Source organism: Pungitius pungitius, chromosome 12 (genome assembly GCF_949316345.1).
Source record: "Pungitius pungitius chromosome 12, fPunPun2.1, whole genome shotgun sequence".
NCBI classification, from domain to species: domain Eukaryota; kingdom Metazoa; phylum Chordata; class Actinopteri; order Perciformes; family Gasterosteidae; genus Pungitius; species Pungitius pungitius.
This window is the reverse complement of record NC_084911.1, coordinates 19,392,299-19,409,949: the sequence shown is the minus strand read 5'-3', so window position 1 is coordinate 19,409,949 and position 17,651 is coordinate 19,392,299. Positions and strand designations below refer to the sequence as shown.

General features: G+C 48.0%; 3 protein-coding genes across 4 annotated transcripts in view; 2 read left to right on the top strand and 1 right to left on the bottom strand.

Moving 5' to 3' along the window:
- ntn1b (netrin 1b) overlaps nt 1-3,239 on the bottom strand; it is a 34,665-nt gene extending 31,426 nt beyond the window's left edge. The window contains exons 1-2 of one of the 2 annotated variants that reach the window (XM_037476464.2): nt 3,143-3,239; nt 1,910-2,955 (exon numbers count right to left, since the gene is read on the bottom strand). In XM_037476464.2, coding sequence (XP_037332361.1) covers nt 1,910-2,924 — 1,015 coding nt within the window. In that variant the 5' untranslated portion in view covers nt 2,925-2,955; nt 3,143-3,239. The remainder of the gene's footprint in view (nt 1-1,909; nt 2,956-3,142) is intronic. The other variant, XM_037476467.2, reaches the window with a different exon arrangement.
- LOC119220435 (phosphoinositide 3-kinase regulatory subunit 5-like) overlaps nt 1-11,779 on the top strand; it is a 66,616-nt gene extending 54,837 nt beyond the window's left edge. The window contains exons 5-21 of the mRNA XM_062566098.1: nt 4,105-4,251; nt 5,586-5,730; nt 6,551-6,651; nt 6,734-6,802; nt 6,880-7,018; nt 7,245-7,314; nt 7,552-7,895; nt 8,001-8,069; nt 8,164-8,981; nt 9,366-9,491; nt 9,999-10,127; nt 10,213-10,306; nt 10,414-10,490; nt 10,579-10,672; nt 10,760-10,842; nt 10,941-11,059; nt 11,159-11,779. Coding sequence (XP_062422082.1) covers nt 5,616-5,730; nt 6,551-6,651; nt 6,734-6,802; nt 6,880-7,018; nt 7,245-7,314; nt 7,552-7,895; nt 8,001-8,069; nt 8,164-8,981; nt 9,366-9,491; nt 9,999-10,127; nt 10,213-10,306; nt 10,414-10,490; nt 10,579-10,672; nt 10,760-10,842; nt 10,941-11,059; nt 11,159-11,306 — 2,595 coding nt within the window. The 5' untranslated portion in view covers nt 4,105-4,251; nt 5,586-5,615 and the 3' untranslated portion in view covers nt 11,307-11,779. The remainder of the gene's footprint in view (nt 1-4,104; nt 4,252-5,585; nt 5,731-6,550; nt 6,652-6,733; nt 6,803-6,879; nt 7,019-7,244; nt 7,315-7,551; nt 7,896-8,000; nt 8,070-8,163; nt 8,982-9,365; nt 9,492-9,998; nt 10,128-10,212; nt 10,307-10,413; nt 10,491-10,578; nt 10,673-10,759; nt 10,843-10,940; nt 11,060-11,158) is intronic.
- A 204-nt stretch (nt 11,780-11,983) lies between these two features.
- pik3r6b (phosphoinositide-3-kinase, regulatory subunit 6b) lies at nt 11,984-17,560 on the top strand. Its single transcript, XM_062566103.1, is given in 17 exon segments — nt 11,984-12,081; nt 12,981-13,150; nt 13,286-13,421; nt 13,720-13,789; nt 13,872-14,055; nt 14,656-14,824; nt 14,896-14,988; nt 15,084-15,426; nt 15,547-15,643; nt 15,728-15,847; nt 16,026-16,136; nt 16,269-16,365; nt 16,461-16,534; nt 16,618-16,708; nt 16,795-16,847; nt 16,970-17,070; nt 17,165-17,560. Coding segments are annotated over 17 exon segments (2,085 nt in total). The 5' UTR covers nt 11,984-12,020; the 3' UTR covers nt 17,280-17,560.
- The last annotated feature ends 91 nt before the right edge of the window (nt 17,561-17,651 follow it).

Here is a 17,651-nt window from a genome sequence, read left to right as displayed (position 1 = left end):
ATTGTTGTGTGCACTTAAATGCCTCTTTATGGTGGAATTACATGGTTTTGTGGTCCGTTTGTGTCTCTTTGTAGTTGCTTTGTGGCTCCATCCATCCATGGTGCTAACAAGCCCCCATATTTCCTATCGATGCCCGTGCCACCCTGAGCCACACCTCTGGCCCCCAATCCTCCATTTATTAACACATTTGTGAGCCATGCATCGCCAGCTGGTAGAAATGTGCTGTTGCTGCCAACAAATATGCTTCATGACTAAATAATGGCCACCCTGCATGCAAAGTCACGGGACATTTACTTTGTGTTACTTCCCTGAAAGCAGTGAGGGCACGCAACGTGTCTCCCGTCCCCCTCACTATCTGAATGTCCTACAGCGGGGCGGAGACATCCAGACAGATCATTAGCACCGACCATCCCCACTGCCCGACCATATGGACCCACTGCTCAATGGAAACACCCCCCCCCCCTCTTTCACGCTCCTAGGTGTCAGGCCACCCTTACCATCCCCGCTTTAGACACGCTCGGTCTGGCTTTCCTGCGGCTTTATCCAATGACACCGCTCACACAAAAAGGGAGATGGTGAAAGAGGGGAAGGGGGCCGGGGGGGTTGACAGTGAGATGGATGCCACAAGTGACAACCTTTTGTTTTTTAGTAAAATACACAGAGATGCACAAGGTGGAGAACAAAGGGAACAACTTGTTAACTTGTTATGTTTGGTTAAGGAAACCACGGCACTGTCTGAACCGGTTACTCGTGCAGGTTTGGGTCGCTGTGGCTCAGCTTATATCAACAGCCCAAAGCCCCCCCCCCCCCCCCCCTCTGTCCCCTTTTCCTGCTCTGTCGGAAATTAGCATCACAGCAAATACTCTTGCTCTAGAATAAATATAAATAACAGATCAGGCTTCAAATGACCTCACGCTTTGTCCTCCTCTGTGAATAGTTCACTGGCTCTAAGGTGGCTGTTTATGCCCTACGTGCCAAAAATGTCAATAAAACCGCCTTAATCGCCCGTCCAATCTGTAATCACACCTGCTTAAGGAAGCACAACACGGCCCTGCAGTCTATCTCTGGCGCTGCAATGTTTCCTTTCCTATTAAACAGCTACAGTCGGAAACTCGGGTCAAAACGCAGTCAGACAGCCGCACTCCCGAAATCACTGAAACGACTTCCGGCCGATTCTGTTCTTCTGAACGTTGATCAAAATCAGAGGTCAACAAAGTGCAGACATTTGTTTGGCTTCTGGAAAAAGCGTAGAGCTTTTGAGAGTTTTCTTATTCTTTCTGGCCAGGCAGGAAATAGGACCTCAAACCTTTTTTCTTTTTAAAACAATGACTGTAATAAATCAGATGGATTGTGTGCATTTGAAAGGCCGATCTGATTTTGAAGAATAGAAATTGAATTGAAGTCCTCGCAAAATAGAATTACTGAATTCAGCAATTCAATTGATCAATTTACAGTTGATTTATTCCTAAATTATCAACATTTATTTAAAAATATATTTACATTTAAATAGCTTATTTCGTCTACATTCTTATGTGTTTTACTTTGGAGACAATTTTAAGTTGCAAAAACACAAGTAATGAGGTTCGTTTTCGACTGACTAATTTTATTAATTTGAACAATGTAATTCTAATACTTTTTTGATTTAAATTCTTTGAGATGGTAATTAAAGTATTTAGGTTGCGGGATTAAAAATGAGGGCCTTCTTCTGTCTATCCCTAAACTAGGAATTCTATTAATATGACCCGCATTTGAATCTGGGCCACAAACATTTCCGTGGAGCAAAACGTCATCGTTTACAGTGAGAACTGCACGTTTACCCGGTAAGAAATACTCCCTATTAACGCATACACATCATGCTTCAGATATCGACTAATATAACACGCACAACACTGTATTTGCGCCCACTCACCCACACACTCGTTGGCCTCCCGGGCCGTGGCGCGCTGCCACGGCCGGTCGTAGTGGAACGGCTTGCACCTGTCGCACTCCGGCCCCGCCGTGTTGTGCTTGCACTCGCACACCAGGTTCCCCTCTCGGTCCTTGACGCACTTTGACGCGTGCCCGTTGCACTTGCACCGTCCCCCGACCTGCAGGTCGGACACGGCGTAAAAGTAGGAGTCGCGCGCCAGCTCCGAGTCGTCCTCGTTCTCGTCGCCGAACGTGTGCAGCCGGCTGAAGATCACCTTGATGTCGGTGGCCGTCACCCAGTCCTGCAGCACCGGGGAGTTGTCGAAGTCGTGCGCCGACGGCCTGCCGTCCAGCGTGCTGAAGGCGATGAGCCCCCCCGTCAGAGGGTGCATGTCCGTGTGGGAGTCCGTGCAGATGGCCTCCTGCTCGTTCTGCTTGGTGATCGCGGCCTTGTTCTGCCTGTTGTACATCTTCTTGCACTGGGTCGAGTAGTACTGAAACGGCACCCACGACTTGCCGTAGTCCATGGACTTGTAGATGGCCATCGACTCGGGTCGAGGCGAGCAGAACTGCAGGCTCACGTAGGTCACCTCGAACTTCTTGCCCAGCGACAAGGTGAGCGTGACGTTCTGCGGGTACTGCGCGTAGTTCTCCGACTGCCAGCAGGTGAGGTTGTGCGGGTTGTTGAGGTCCGTGAGGTACGCCGGGGGATGGGACTTCTTGGGATCCGCGGCGTCGCACGTGTGACAGTCCCTCGTCCGCTCCTCTCCCTTCTCGGCCACCACGCAGTACCGGGATGCGGGGCCGCCGCAGGTGCTGGACACGCGCACGTCCTTGCCAAAAGCGGAGTTGACGAAGTCCGGGATGCACCTGCGGGGGTTGCCGTTCTCGTCGTAGCACGGGTCCGGCGGGGAAGACTGCGCGGCAAACATGCTGAGCCCGTACCCTCCGGAGACCCCCTCGGTCAGCGCCGTGACTGTCACCAAGGCGACCCAAACCTCCAAAATCCTTCGCATGGTAATCCGTGCACCGCAGGGGACCCGCGCGCTGCAATGCAACAGAGACAACAACAACAACAAAACAAAAAATATATATATATATGATCGGAGAGAAAATAGAATTTGACGGAATCAACACAAGTATAACACAGTTAGAACAAGTGATGCTCAGGGAGAGACTGTGGGCAACTTGAGCGCACCGTCACAGATTAAAAGGGTGAATAAAATATTCTTACGAGGCAAAGAGACCCGGGACGCTACCTCCAAATAAAGCGCTCAGTCTGAAAGTGAAGCGCAACTCCTCAGAATGAGGGACACAACCGATCCCGTTTACGCACGAACCCCCCCCCCCACCCCTCTCCTCCTCCAAAACTGCCGCTATACTTCTTCAGCCTTTCAACCCCCACCACCCCCCCCCCTCCAGCCTTCTTTGATATTTCCTAAATATAAATGAGAAATGGCAAACGCCCAGCTGGCCCCGAGTGTCCCTGAGCCTCCGCCTGTCCTCCCAGTCACACCTCTGCCCACCTCCGTCCGTCCCATTCCCCTCTCTGCCGTACCGGGGGGAGCCGGTCCGCTCGGCCCGGGGACTTCCTCCGCGGAGGAGGGAGAGACAGCAGCGACATCTTCCGCCAGGTTGTGTGTACTACATGTTTAAAAGAAATCACGCTAGTTTGGGCCCCCGGAACAGTCGATAAATCTAATTACGATGCCGTGCCATGGAATCTTGTGATTTGATGGTACATGAAGAGAAGTAGGCTTTAAAAACGCATGGCATTTGTTGCGTTTTGCAGATGCATAAATAGGCCACACAATTGTGCAGATAGGAAGTGAAGACGTCTGGTGGTTTACCCAGAGAGGCAAGTGGATCCAAACCACTGGGTTGCTCGGTACAAATGGTGTACTGGAAGGGGAGAAGATCGTGTGCTTTGTCTGCATAAAATATATCAAACATTTACATATTGGCCCCCTGTTAAAGTGAGATGATCGAATGTGGAACAGACAATATGTCTATAAAACACCTCGCTATAACCATCCGGGACATTTTGAACAGTAGTTTACTACAGATTGCAATATTAAAACACAAACTGCTTCCCTTCCAAATCCGTGACCTGGTGTGTTCCTCTCGAGAAGCTCTCCTGTCATGAAGAAAAGAAGCTCCTCCTTCTAAAGGACTCATTCAGTTCCTTTCTTGCAGCACACACTCACTGACTCTGCAGTCGGAGGGTCTATTTTAGAAAGAGCACCACCGCAGGAGGATGTGGTCCCTCTATTGTTGCCCCCGGCTGCTGCAGTGTCTCAGCTGAGGTCCATCTGGGATGATTTAGGACACTGGTGACCGGAGGTAAGAGTTATGGCTCCAGCTTCATAATCTTTAGCCTCTTTTTGTGTCTTTTTTTACAGGACGTTCCATGTATCTGTATCGCATGTCCCATCTGTCCCCGTCTCACGTTGGCCTTATTTGGACCGCTTCACAAACTCCCTTTCTAGTAGAAACGAGCCTCTGTTGCACAACGTCCATCCCTCACTAAGGTTTTCAAACCGATTTCCTGTTCCTTTTCTTTTAAAAGGCGCTGAAGGCCGTTGAGTGGATTCTGAATTAAATGCATCTCACTTGGCTCAGTGTTTTAAATTGATTGTGGAGTCTCACTAGAATAATTACTTCTATATTTAAAGACAACGTCATAAGTGTACTGACAGTGTGCAGTTCTAGCAACGCTCGCAGTAGAATCATCTTAATGTTTAAAGAAGACCAACGAGGGATTGTGCACTGCAGGGGTGGACAATACAGCCTGGAGACATACAATGGTGTAACACCTGCTTCCTCAGTAGACAATTGATTGACTTGATGGCAGGAGCTGGACATGCATGGGAGTACTGCTGTCTGCATGTAACCAGGCTTGCCTTGTGCCCCGTGTGAATGTCTTCACTTCGTGCTTTTCCGTTCCCAAGTGTGAACTTACGACAGCCTGTTACGACATAACCCCAGTGCCTTTTGTAAACTACTTCCGGGAGGCCTTTTCCTGTTTTGACGTGCACAGGTGACCCTTAGCATTCCACTTGTGTCACTACACACAGTATTCAACACTGGTCACACATCTGCCACAGCTGGGCACAATTGCAGCTTCCGCATGCAAGTGGACATCCTGTGGACCGAGTAAACATATTTAGAAAAAAAACACGTCTTGTTCGTCCGCTGCTGATCCAGTTTACTTCTTTGAGTAGAATTGAATGATTCTTTTACCTTGACTGACACTCACATGTCTACACTTGTGTCCTTGCTTGTTGAACAGAGTAATAAGGATGAGATGGGGAGTTGTTCTTTTACACGAGTCCTGAGATGTTTTTTTTTAAGCAGCTGATTTTAAGAATGAATACGAAATGGGGAAGTAGAGCCAGTTGTGGCTTCTGTTTTTAAACAGCTCATCTCCGGCCCGCTCACACAGTCTGTGACTCACCGCTTTCGGGAGGAAGTGTTTTTGCTGTGGACATTTGTATTCTGGTACTCTTGATTGGGTTTTATTGTCTCCAGGAAAGGAACAATAATGATTTTAACGCGTCTGCCTTCACAATAACAGGAAGCTTGGACTGATCAGAGGACACTACATCGACTCACTACTACATCGACACTAACGGCACACAACGATAGGGTGTAATCCTTGACTTTATCTTGCCAAGATCTCCTGTGTTCTTCGGGTGGAGGTCGTGATGCCCCTGCAGAAGGTGATGCAGAGCTCGTGCACGGAGGATCGCATCCAGCATGTTCTGGAGCGCTGCCTCAGTGGCCTGGGTCTCGACACTCCGGACAAACAACTCTGGAACGGTAAGACCCGATCCCAGACCTCGCCGTAGGGCCGCGTTACGAGATCAGTGCTGGAAGTGAAATGAATGGCGTGACGCAAGTACATCTAACATGTTAAAGACGCCTCTTCAAAACCTAAACTGACATCAAAAGATCAAAGATTAAAGCTGATTACTGGCATTGAGGCAATTTTAGGTTTAAACAGACAAATGACATGTTATCTTGTTAGATATGTGCAATTTGCACCCCCTTTCAGAGAAGACATGCATACATTGGATAAAGGAAGCATTACAATTCTCATTTTCATTTGTTTTTTGAAATGTTAGCATCAAAGGTTTGGACACAGGCGATGAAAACATTTATACATAGATAAACATCTTTGTAACCCTCCATAAATCATGAAATACCCTCAACGTGTCATGTTAAATATGCAAATGGGACATTTTCTACAGTAGTCGTCGCAGTTTTTTGTTTCCTTTCCACTGGTCTGAAAGAAGAGAAAAACTAGTACGTCTGCCTATAGTCTCACTTTGAATTGTCCAAACCCGCAGTCAGCCTGTCAGGAACAAGCCGTCTGTCTTACAGAGACGAATGGGAATTGAAAGTGGTGACACACCGAATGAGGAGGAACAATCAGTATGAAGGAGTATCACAATGAGAGATGTGCTGAAATATCTTTGATCAGACCTTCGGCCATAAGAGAAAGTAGCATAAACTGCTTGGTTTTCCCTCATCGTCTCTCTGAATCACTTGTAAACATCTTAATTGCTGGTTTACTGAGTTATCAGGATGGAACCTAATAGAAGAAATAGACCCTGCGTGTTTGTGTCTTTCTAATCAGCTGGGCTGTGCATGAACCGCTGGAGTTTGGAGGAACTTGTAAAGAGAGATGGCCACAACTTCCTCATCCTTCTGCAGAGAATACTGAGGAAAACAACAGAGGTCGGCAGCTGAAAAACAACTCGTATTTGAATACGTTTTCAATGTGACACCAGCAGTGACGGTGTGTTTCTCCCCGTCTCAGGTGATCCAGCAGTGTCGCTATGAACTGGTGGTGCCTCTCACTCTCCTGTTCTCTTCGACCCTGCTCAAAGTGAGTGCATGTCGTTTATGAGAAAGAAGAACAGACTCTTTCTTATCTGATCCTGGTTCCTTCTGTTCTCCTCTCAGGCTCCTCACGTGGCTGCAGACTGCGGCGTGCTGGAGGAGGCCTACCTGCTGTTCCATCGTTTCCTGGCCTGGCCTGAGCCTTGCAGCTCTGCCAGTAAATGCCTGCTGGAAACCATCGAGAAGGAGCTCCGAGCCCCAGGTAGCGCCGACACTCTGAGGCCCGGAGAAACCTCGCTGTTTTCCTCCCAGAACCCAAAGTACACTTTAAACGAGGAATTTCCCACCAGGTCTTCTCCTACGTGGGACGTTTGTGTGTAGATGGGGTGGTGCTTCTGTCACATCTGTGTGTTTTTCATGTGTCAGTGTGACCACAAAGGGTCAAAACTAAACTAACACTGGATTCTAATGTTGCACTTTTGTTTTAGGTATTTCATTTCATCGACTAGTTCGGACCGAGCAGGGTGTTTGCCCTGAGATTCAGTTCTCCAAAACCATGTAAGTCCATATTAGCAACTCCCAATTCATTGTAAAGGGAAGGTTTGCCCCAAAATGTAAAATACACATTGTCCTCTCTCCTCTAGTGGTATTGGTCAGTCCAACCACGACCCTTCAAACCCAACAGTCTTTGTATGAGTTAACATTTAGATCTTAAAACACCTTTAACAGACCACATCACCGCTCCCCTAATAGGTGACACTGTGTGTGTGTGTGTGTGTGTGTGTGTGTTATTAGAACGGTGCTGTTGGTGAACCCCGACGAGTGCGTCCCTCCGGAGGTCCGGTCCATCTCGGAGAAGATGAGCAGCACTCGGCCGTCCGGCAGAGACGTCACCACCCTCCTGGTCCTGCACGGCTTTCAGGCCGCTCTGGGCGCCACCTGCGACCTGCGGGCGCTCCACGGCGCCCTGCGGACCAAGCCGCGGGAGGAGCTGGACCAGCTGGCGGAGGCCGTGACTGACCTCATGGAGGCCGCAGCTTCCACGGCGGATCCCGGGACAGCCAGGCGAGCTCTACTGCGCGACATGGAGAAGCTCAGAGACGGACTCGCTGGTCCCGCTGCTGTCTGCGCGGACGCCGGTACGACGGGGGATGGTAGCGAGAGGGGGATGAATGTGTGGAGCGTCCTGATGTTTGTACGATTGTTGGTGCTTCCCTAACGCGAATCTGGCCTCCTCTCATTAGGGGCTGTTGAGACGTTTATGCTGCCCTTCCCTAAATGTCACAGGTGCTCCTGGGAAAACGACAACTTTGGTAATTAGCTCAGTTCCAACTACTCCCATGTATTATTTGTCAGATATTCTGTATTCTATAACTCTTTTTTTCTCAAACCTTTACATTCGAGCAGACTTTCTGAACGACATTCTCTCCGACCTGGACTCAGCTGCGGACTGCTTCCTGAAACACGAAACGGACAATGACAACAACGACCCCAATGTGGACGAGGAAGACGAAGCACTGGGAGACAAAGAGGACCATGGGTTCCAGAGCCACCGGGTCTCCACCGCATCCTCGTCCTCGAGGGACTCCGGCTACTCTCTCTCTTCCAGCTGGTCCGCGTTCTCCACGCCGTGCGGCTCATCGGGCGTGGAAAGCGACCTCGGCGAGGACACGGCGCCCGAGGACTCGGAGGGAGGACCAGATAGCCGACCGAAGCTTCGAAAGAAACCCAAAAAGAAGTCCAGATCCCTCTTAGGCGTGGAGCGCTTCTCCCTGCTGTTCAAGGCTCCTCGCAGCCCGGGCACCTGCCGCCGGGCCCAGAGCATGGGCCACCGCCACGACGTCACCAAAGACCGTCACACACCCGGGCACCAGCTCAAAAACTCCACGTCCCCGTCCAGACACATCCACCCTCTGCATCCCCTGCCCCCCCGCAAGCACATGTGCGTCCGCAGGAGGCCGATCATGAGCTGCGACGAGGGCGACGCGCAGGAGGCGCCGACCTTGGTCAAAGTGGTGGTGTTTGGAGGCGACAAAGAGGCCGGCAGGCTGGCCCGGGCCTACAGCGACCTGCAGCAGAAAGAGAGCAAATGTCCCCGACTCACCAGGACGTGCAAACTGCAGTTCTACCTGGTTCCCACCAAAAGGAGAGCCGCAGGAAGCTCAGGAGGACACGCACCACCTGTCGGGCAGATGGGAGGTTCAACCAGACCTGCTGCCTCTGTGGTGAGCTTATACCTGTGTGTGTGGGTGTGTGTGTGTGAGAGAGAGAGAGCATATAAATAAATATATATATATTTTAACGTTTTCTTTAAAAAAAAATGCTGTTTGAAATAAGGGGCCTGACAGCTTTGTTCACAGCAAACGTGAAAAAAGAACAAATCAAGCCATGGTTTAACTGCACTACGGGCTGAGGAGCGTAAACACCAGCCAGAGACATGTGTCACAACAACTCCTGTCGACTTGTTGGGGAGAATAAACCATAGAACAAGTAGTCATCACTGTTAAAGAAGCCACATTAGAAAGTCCCATTGTTTTCACACCATAAAGAACCATTCACGTTATTCCTTCACTGTGGAATGAGCCCCCCCGACTCCTTCACTCCGACAGGAGCCCAACGGCAGTGTGCTGGAGGACAGCACCCACGACATCGCCCAGATGTTGGGCATGATGGACCCCTGGTACGAGCGGAACGTGCTCGGTTTGCTCAGCCTGTCCTCTGACGTCCTTGCTCAGGTAACTTTGTGCATCCCATAATGAGTCAGGAGAGTAGCTGACAGAACAACAGCTTATTGGTTTATTGGAATAACATGAGAATGTGTACAGTTCCTCGGTGAGTCCTTGACAAAGAATGGTCTCCAGTGCAAAGATAATACAACAGAAATGACTGCTTTATTTGACTATCTCTATTAAGCCCAATGACACCTGATTACTCTGAATCACAAACCGAAAGCCATGTACTGCCACGTATGTTACACATGCAGATGTCTTAGTGATTGGTGTATTGGTATGAATAAAACAGAATAAAATAAAGATAAAGTCACTTACGGTTAAAAATGTACAAGCAAAAACACGTCTGTACATATATTTCCGTGGTGAGACACCACTGTGCATGTGTCCTGGTTCATGAGAACAACATACTCATGGTCACTAATGGTGATCCACCTTCTTCATCGGACCTATAAGTGGACACAAAGGTGACAGTTGACCATCTCTGTCCCTCTCTGTGTGTTCTCCATGCAGCAGAGCGCCTGTAGGGACGCCGGCGAGTCGGTGGGCAGCGAGGAGCGCCTCCCCCTGCTGGCCGACATGGTGCTTTACTACTGTCGACATGCAGACCAGCCGGTCCTGGTGCAGCTCTACCAGGCGGAGGTGAGAGGAGAGCGCACACACACACTCACGCACACACACACACACACACAGCTGATTGGGTTTTTTCCTCATCTTCCCCCCAAAGTTGACCCTGGCTGGAGGGGAGAGGAGAAGGGAAGTGTTTATTTACTCCCTGGAGCTCGGCCACACTGCTGGAACCAGAGCAGTCAAGGCCATGGGTGAGTCCCATTCTGACAGACACAACCGCATGAAGGCACGCCCCCAAACACACACACACACACACACACACACACAGAAACGGGTAGTCTAATGTGTCTTTTCGCAGGTTCTGCTGGTAAAAGGTTTGGGATTGATGAGGAACGGGAGGCCGTTCCTTTAACACTCAATGTGGCCTACAACAAGGTATGCTTCCTGTGTCGACCTCCTCTGAACACAAGCCATAACACCTCATGAGTTCTTCAAAAAGCCGCCCGTCTACACCTGCTTCCAGGTGGTGGTTAGTGGGAGGAGCCAGTGGATCCAGACGGAAGTGGTTTGCACGTCGATCAATCTCTACAAAGCATGCAGGAACCCGGAGCAGCTGGGTGTGTAGCAGGAACAGTCCCCCTGGCGGTGTCGTATCATCTATCATCAGCATTTTTATCCAAGCATCAACCATCTTGTCCTTCCAGATACCAGAATAGAAAGTCTGCAGTTGACAATGACAGAAGTCCTCAAGAGACAGACCTGTAGGTCTAAAAAGAGCTACAACCAGGTGGAGGGTTCGAATGAAGTATCAAACATGATCTCATGACCACACTGCTTCTGAAACACAATACACTCACACTTTCTCTCCCCCCTCCCCCCGGGCAGCAGATTTCCATGTCAGAGGTGAAGGTGGACAAGGTGCAGGTGGACGGTGGAGAGGACGGAGCGACTTTCGCCGTGTGCCTGGATCAGGACGAGAAGAAGTTCATCCAAAGTGTTACCAGGTACGACAGCGTCAGAAACCCCACGAAGACATATGCGGCTGCACAGAGCCACAACGCGAGCTTGCATTCACCAGACACCTGTCTCCTCTGTCTCGCCAGGTGTGAGGTGTCTCTCTGCTGTAAACAAGGAAGCGGTTCAGACTGGAAGGCCTACAAGCCGTCACCCGGCCAGGTCCAGCCTCTGCACCCGTCCTACTGCTCCCTGCTGTGCCTCCCCGTCACATCTTTCTCTGCCTCGTGTCCCTGACACACGTTGTACACACACTGGGTTTGATAAGGAAACCATGTCAGGTTTAACCCTGTCGCTGATGTCACGCTGTGACACATTTTGATTCGATGGATGTGACTGTTCAGACGAATGTTTTCAAGCCTCCTGCAACTGTTTTCTCCTCTCCATCTGCAAAAAGACAAATCACTTGATTACTACTGTGTACGTTATGTTGATATCAGAGTCAAATACTAAGCTATTTATTTTGAAAGTGAAAGTTATTAATAAGTAATTTTTCACACAACTTGAATAAAAATAGACTTCAGTCTTTCTGGTTTATTTGTTGTCACTGTTAACACACTTCCTTCTATGAGTCACGCACACCTGGTGCCACTCAAATGAAATGTTTCACTCTCTGCCTCCATCGTCTTGGGGTTTGGCCACTTTTTGAGCTGCAGCCATTGTTGCGCTTTGAGAAACGATCAAGTCTTCAGCGTGGAAGCAGGAGATTTTCTTTCAGTTTTGCGGGTTTCATCTCGTTGGAGATCTGGGCCGTCCTCACATGCTGAAGAGCAGAGATACGGGTGATCCTACCAGTGAGTGGTTTTCTTTTATCAAAGTGACTGTGGGCCAACCTTGCTAATCTGATTAAAACCCGGTGGGTAGAATGTGGAGTTTGACATAATCGTACGATCACGTGATGTATGATCTTCATTTTTAGCCAGCGTGGCTCGGTCGAGTGTGGAGTCCGGCATGTACGGCACGGTGCAGGCTCTTCTAAGAGAGATGAGTGGACAAAGTGCTCTGGAGAAAGGTAGCTACAACGGAGGGAACATGAGGCACTTTTAAGCACAAATATGTTTTGAAATGATTACCATTTAAAACATCATTATTTTAAACTACTTGGATCTTTGCAGTAAATATAAAGGCACAGTCGCTGTGGAGCCAAATTCATGTCAAACAATTTGATCATTTGATAAACGAAAGTGAACCTGAAAGTTTAAGATTTGGTCTTGAACATTGAATAATACAACAATGTATTTGAAATAAAATTAGTGGTCAAGAGCCAGGACCAGGTGGAGAGATGATATCTCTGCACTGGCCTGGGAACGCCTTGGGGTCCCCCAGTCAGAGCTGGTAGATGTGGGAAAGGGAAGTCTGGGGTCCCCTGCTGGAGCTGGAGCCCCCGCGACCCGACCCCGGATAAACGGTTGAAGATGGATGGTTGGATGGACATTGTTGCATCTTACAATGTTCAATGTTTCAATGTCCAAAACTTAAACTTCGTTTATCAAATGATCAAAACTTTTGTCCTGGATTTGGCTCCATAATGTGCCGGCTAATTAGCTTAGCTTAACATGAAGACAGAAACAACTATCAAACACTTCATATACCTTCGTATGAACTGTGGATTTGGTCTGGCTAGCTGTTTCCTCTTGTAAGCTAAGCTAATAATCTGCAGGTGGAAGATGTATGGAGTTATATGCAAGAAAAAGCATGACATTATTCATGTTACTTTTTCAAACATTTAGAGAGAAAGTCATTTACATTCATGCAATAACTTCATTCATGCAAATGTTTACGCTAATGTACCAAAACTGAGCAGATTTTAGAACGTGCAACATTTTACAAATGGTGCCCAACAGCAAACTGAATGTACACATGTACACTTCATAAAAATAGAAAGGCAACTGTAGTCTGTTGGCTCTGCAGGACTCATGCGATGGAGTCTTCACAGGAAGCTGGAAGCCAATCCGTCCTGCAGCGTTTCATTGATCAGAGTCCTGATCACCCAGCTGGACAAGCTCATTCAGATTCATGAAAGGCGATCCTACGCTTACACCATTGCAGCGCTGCACACACTCTACTACGTGGTTATGCAGGTAAGGTATCAGCTGTGTGACTCTGATTGACAACAGTGTTTTGTTTGTGCACAGCTGAGAGCTTGTTACGGTAGGATACATCTGCAGGTTAAGACAAAGCGAGTATCACGGTCTCATTGTTTATGACCTTTCCAGTCGGGTGTCATGATTCCGACCAGCGTTTACCAGAAGGCAAGTGAGTGCTTGATCAAACTGCTGCAGTTTCCATCTCCTTATTCCTCTGTGGCCCTGAGCACTCTGAGAGGCATCAAGATGGAAATGACCACACCAGGTATCATGCATACATTTACAGAAAGCTGAAAGCAACTAGTTTATTGCCATGATTGTATACACACACATTCTGTTGTTATCTATAAATGATGTGTCACTTGCTCTGAACCATTGGTCACACACACACAAACCATTAAACCCATTGAATCCCATCGCTACTTCAACATCCCCACTCGCACTTAACCTGTGTTAAAAAGGTAACACAAAGTACCTGGTCCTTGAATCGCTACATTAGTGTGTTGGGAATTGACACAACTTGTATTGATACTTCTCATTGAGTCTGACAATCCTGTCAACAGGTTCCTCATAGCACAGGAGAGTCACCGCAGAGCAGCACTTGGTGAACACGCATGTCACCATCCAGGAAAAGTTAGTCTCTTTTTGAATGACAATCAACTTGTATCAAAGTGCCAAGTTTAATAATGCCTCGCCCTCCACCCCTTTCCTGCAGGGTGTTTGTGCTCGCGGACCCGGCTGTGTTCTCTGCTGCGCTGGAAGCAGCAGTGAGGACACACTTGGAGGAGTCCAGCTTTCTCACAGACACGTCAACCGTGGAGAAGAATGTGGTGCTTCACGTGCTGCAGGCGGGACTGGGGGCGTCCTGCCAAAGCTCCAAGTTGGCTCACGCTCTGAAGGTAGAGTTAGTGAGCATATTTTGTACGGAGTGAGGAGGATATTTGTGTGAGTACTGGGATGGTAATGCCAGTCAGTCGATCAACTTACCACTTTGGTACAGACGGGAACATCTCAACATCTATTGGAGAAACTACCATTTAAATTGTGTCCATACATTCTTGTCTCCAAATGGATGAACCCTAATCACTTTGTTAACCCTCTTACTTTACGTTTCATCCAACCCCAGCAACATGTCAAACATTGACTGGCATATCTCAACAGTACAGACATTCGTGGTTCCCGGAGGATGCATCCTACTGGCTGGAGTTATTCACTGTCTCACTCAGTCTGAGTGGAACTTGGTGTCGGTGTCAAGTAGTAGAAGAAGCATGCTTACACGTTAAACTAAGATAGGGAATATGCATGTAATCAATGACAGCGTAAGCAATTTGTCATGCTAGTGTTAGCATTCATGACACGGCACAGAGCTCTGTGCAGTCTCACGGATAACTTGGCTGTAGATTCTCACTGAACTACATTAGTAGATCAGATTGTTATCTGCTTCAGTATTTGTCATTGTTGTGTTTTTTTAATCAGACTGCGTCTTTGGTGTAATTTAGGCTTTGGGGGAACAAACGGTGAAGACGTATTTCCAGGAAGTAGATCTAGCCGTGGAGAAGAGTGTGAAACAGGGTGCAGCTGGTGGTGCCGACTATCTGAACAGACTGCAACACATACACAGAGACATCTTGACTGTCTCCAAAGAAGGTTTGTATTCTGCAGTCTGCTGTTAGGCACGGATCTGTATTACAAGAGATCAGGACATGATGACATCATGAACCATTACCCTGTTTTCTCAGAACAAACCAAGCTCGATCCGAGTTCTGGGTTCAACACTGCAATGCCCTATCCAGAGATCAACTTCCACTTGTGGAGGGGCAAAGAGGATCTATGTGAGCCACACAAACAATACTTTCTACTTTCTCTTAATAAAAAGAGCCAGATGCTGCAATACAAATGTATGTTAAACGTGTATTGTTTCCAATAGGGAAACTGCTGGCAAACTTTGCCAGGTGCTGCGCCTCTAAATCAAATGCTTCTGATGAAGAGCAGAAGGACAGACGGGATTCAGTTCAGTCTGTGGACAGTGGGATAGAGAGAGATCTGAAAGAGAGGGATGTATCGCCGCCTGTATCCACAAACCCTGCAGCAACACGGAGAAACGGCATCAAGACCATGAAGACGCCACAAAAACTGTGCTTCGTGGGGGACCAGACGAAGCTTCGTCCTGAAAGCCCCGACAAAGACGGGAGGCGTCACACAGCTCGGGTCGTGGTACTGGGAGACGATCGCGTGCTGGGAGGAATTGCCAGAGCTTATCGCTCGATTCGGTGAGCAGCCGCTTTCCAAAAAGTGTTGAGGAGAAGTGCTGCGTGTTCCTCAAATTGTTTCTGCATTTGCATTGTGGGGGGTGGGGTGGAGGTCTGATCATTTCATTGTATTTCCGACAGTGAGAGAGAGTCCAATTGTCCTATTTTGACCAAGATGGTGGACCTGCGGTTTTACTACATCCCGGTCTCTGATGAGAAGCACTCGCTCGGTCCACCTGTGAGTCCCACTGAGTCACTCCCTGCGATCCTGACGGACTGGTGAGAATGTAGAAGACTGTAAGACACCTGTCATTTCTCATAGGAGCACCCATGTCAGAGCAAAAGCAGATTGTCTCTCGCCTCCTTACTGGGACGAGTGGATCCATGGTACAACAGCAACATCAACAGTCTGGGAGCAGCAATCTCCGCACTGGCGGGAAAGGTAACCAATGAGTCTGCCATATTGACTCTTTTTAGGGAAAAGCGCACCACACAATGGGCGTTGAGCTAAATGCTAATACGTGCATGTTGCCTTGCTAAGCACCAAACCTGAAGGTCAAAATACAATAACACAATGGGGGTTAATCTGATGCGCGCCTTCTTCCGTCTCTTGACTTCAGCAGTGTGTCCACAAAGAGCCGCCAAAGCCCAGCGTCTTCCTTCTGGACACACTGTGTTATTACCTCCGCTGTGGGACGCAGACACTCACGCTGCCGCTCTATTCGGTTAAGGTACGCTGCAACTGTTGTAGGACATGGATTCAAATTGGCATGCAGGAAACTGCTTAGAATCCTCCGTATTTCAATGATGTTTCGATGTTGGACATGCACTTCCTGGTTTGACTCACTGCATTGTGTGTTTAGATGACCCGCTCCGGCTGCGATGTGATACAAGAGATGTTTGTGTCCCACGTGGAGGCCATCATCCCAGAGTTCAGACACTTAATAGAAAAGTCCTCTCGTATGCATTTGAATCCCTTTGGGTGTGTAAAGACAATGCCATGGCTTTGCAAACGTCATAGTTGACTAATTACAGTCATTTGTTGTCTCCGACAGAGGAACAGCGAGTACGCCCGAGGAAGACGACGCTGAAAGTCTTGGGGTCGGTCCTCTTGGTCAGTTACACAGAGGTAAAGTCTTTATTATTGTTAGTCAGAACGAATACTTTCTATTTAGTATTTGCATCAACAGCAGGCTGTTAAATCCTCAACAGATCTCTTTAAGCAAACGAGAAGTCAAAAAGGGAGACGTACCCATGACGTGTGGCGTGGTGATTGCATCAGAGGCGGCAGGTGTAACCTCAGGTGAACCCTTTGCAATGACATTCTCATGAAGGATTCATGTCACCGCAAGGAATGCATTGAATGATCCGTACTTTTACTTTATGTAGGCATGGATCACCTCACTGTCAAGTTTCACAGTGTTAACCCGGCAAACAACAGAGTAAGGAGTTATTCACTTTTGCCTTTTTGAATATAACTAAATTAGATTCTTTAAATATTTATAGTAGTATTATAAGTGAACCTTTAGCGCCGCTTTGTGAACCTTTTTTGTTTTGATTGTAGACCATCTGAACCCAGCAAATCAGCATCAGAGCCACGCAGTCGCTGACCCTCTCTGTGTGTCTGGACAAGGACTCCCGCTGTACTTACGCCGATATTCAAAGGTTCGTTTTAAAACGTTGCTTCCTTTCTGTTTGACATGATCTATGCATATTATGCAAATAGAAATTGATGCAAAGTAATGTCATTTGTTTACAGGGTGGAAATCTCCCCGTGTTTGGACCCGGGATCCGAGCGCGAGCTGCTGTTTAGCAACTACGTGGACAAAGTCCTGCACCTGCCAATCCACACCTTCAGTGGTGTTTCCCCCTGATGGACACGCTGCACTAAACTCAACAGGACACACAGTTGTATACTATAAATAATAATATGTTCTTGTAATGCTGTTCACTGTCTTTCTGAGTTTGGTAATATCACATTGTCTGATCTGTGATCATCTGTTTGAAATGAGGAAACACATATGAGGAAGATAACCATGTGGTGTTAGTCCATTATGTGGGCTGAATAAATAAAAGCATCCGTCTTCTGAATGTGTGAGATAACAAACGGCTTTTATTTGCTTAGAGGAAGTTGTTTACTTGAACGTGCGTTGCCTCCCTGTAAAGCTGCATGCTGAATCTTAAAGCCTTTCACTGGTGCTTCACATCTTTACCTGTTTATACATTTAAAAAGACTCAGATCAGGG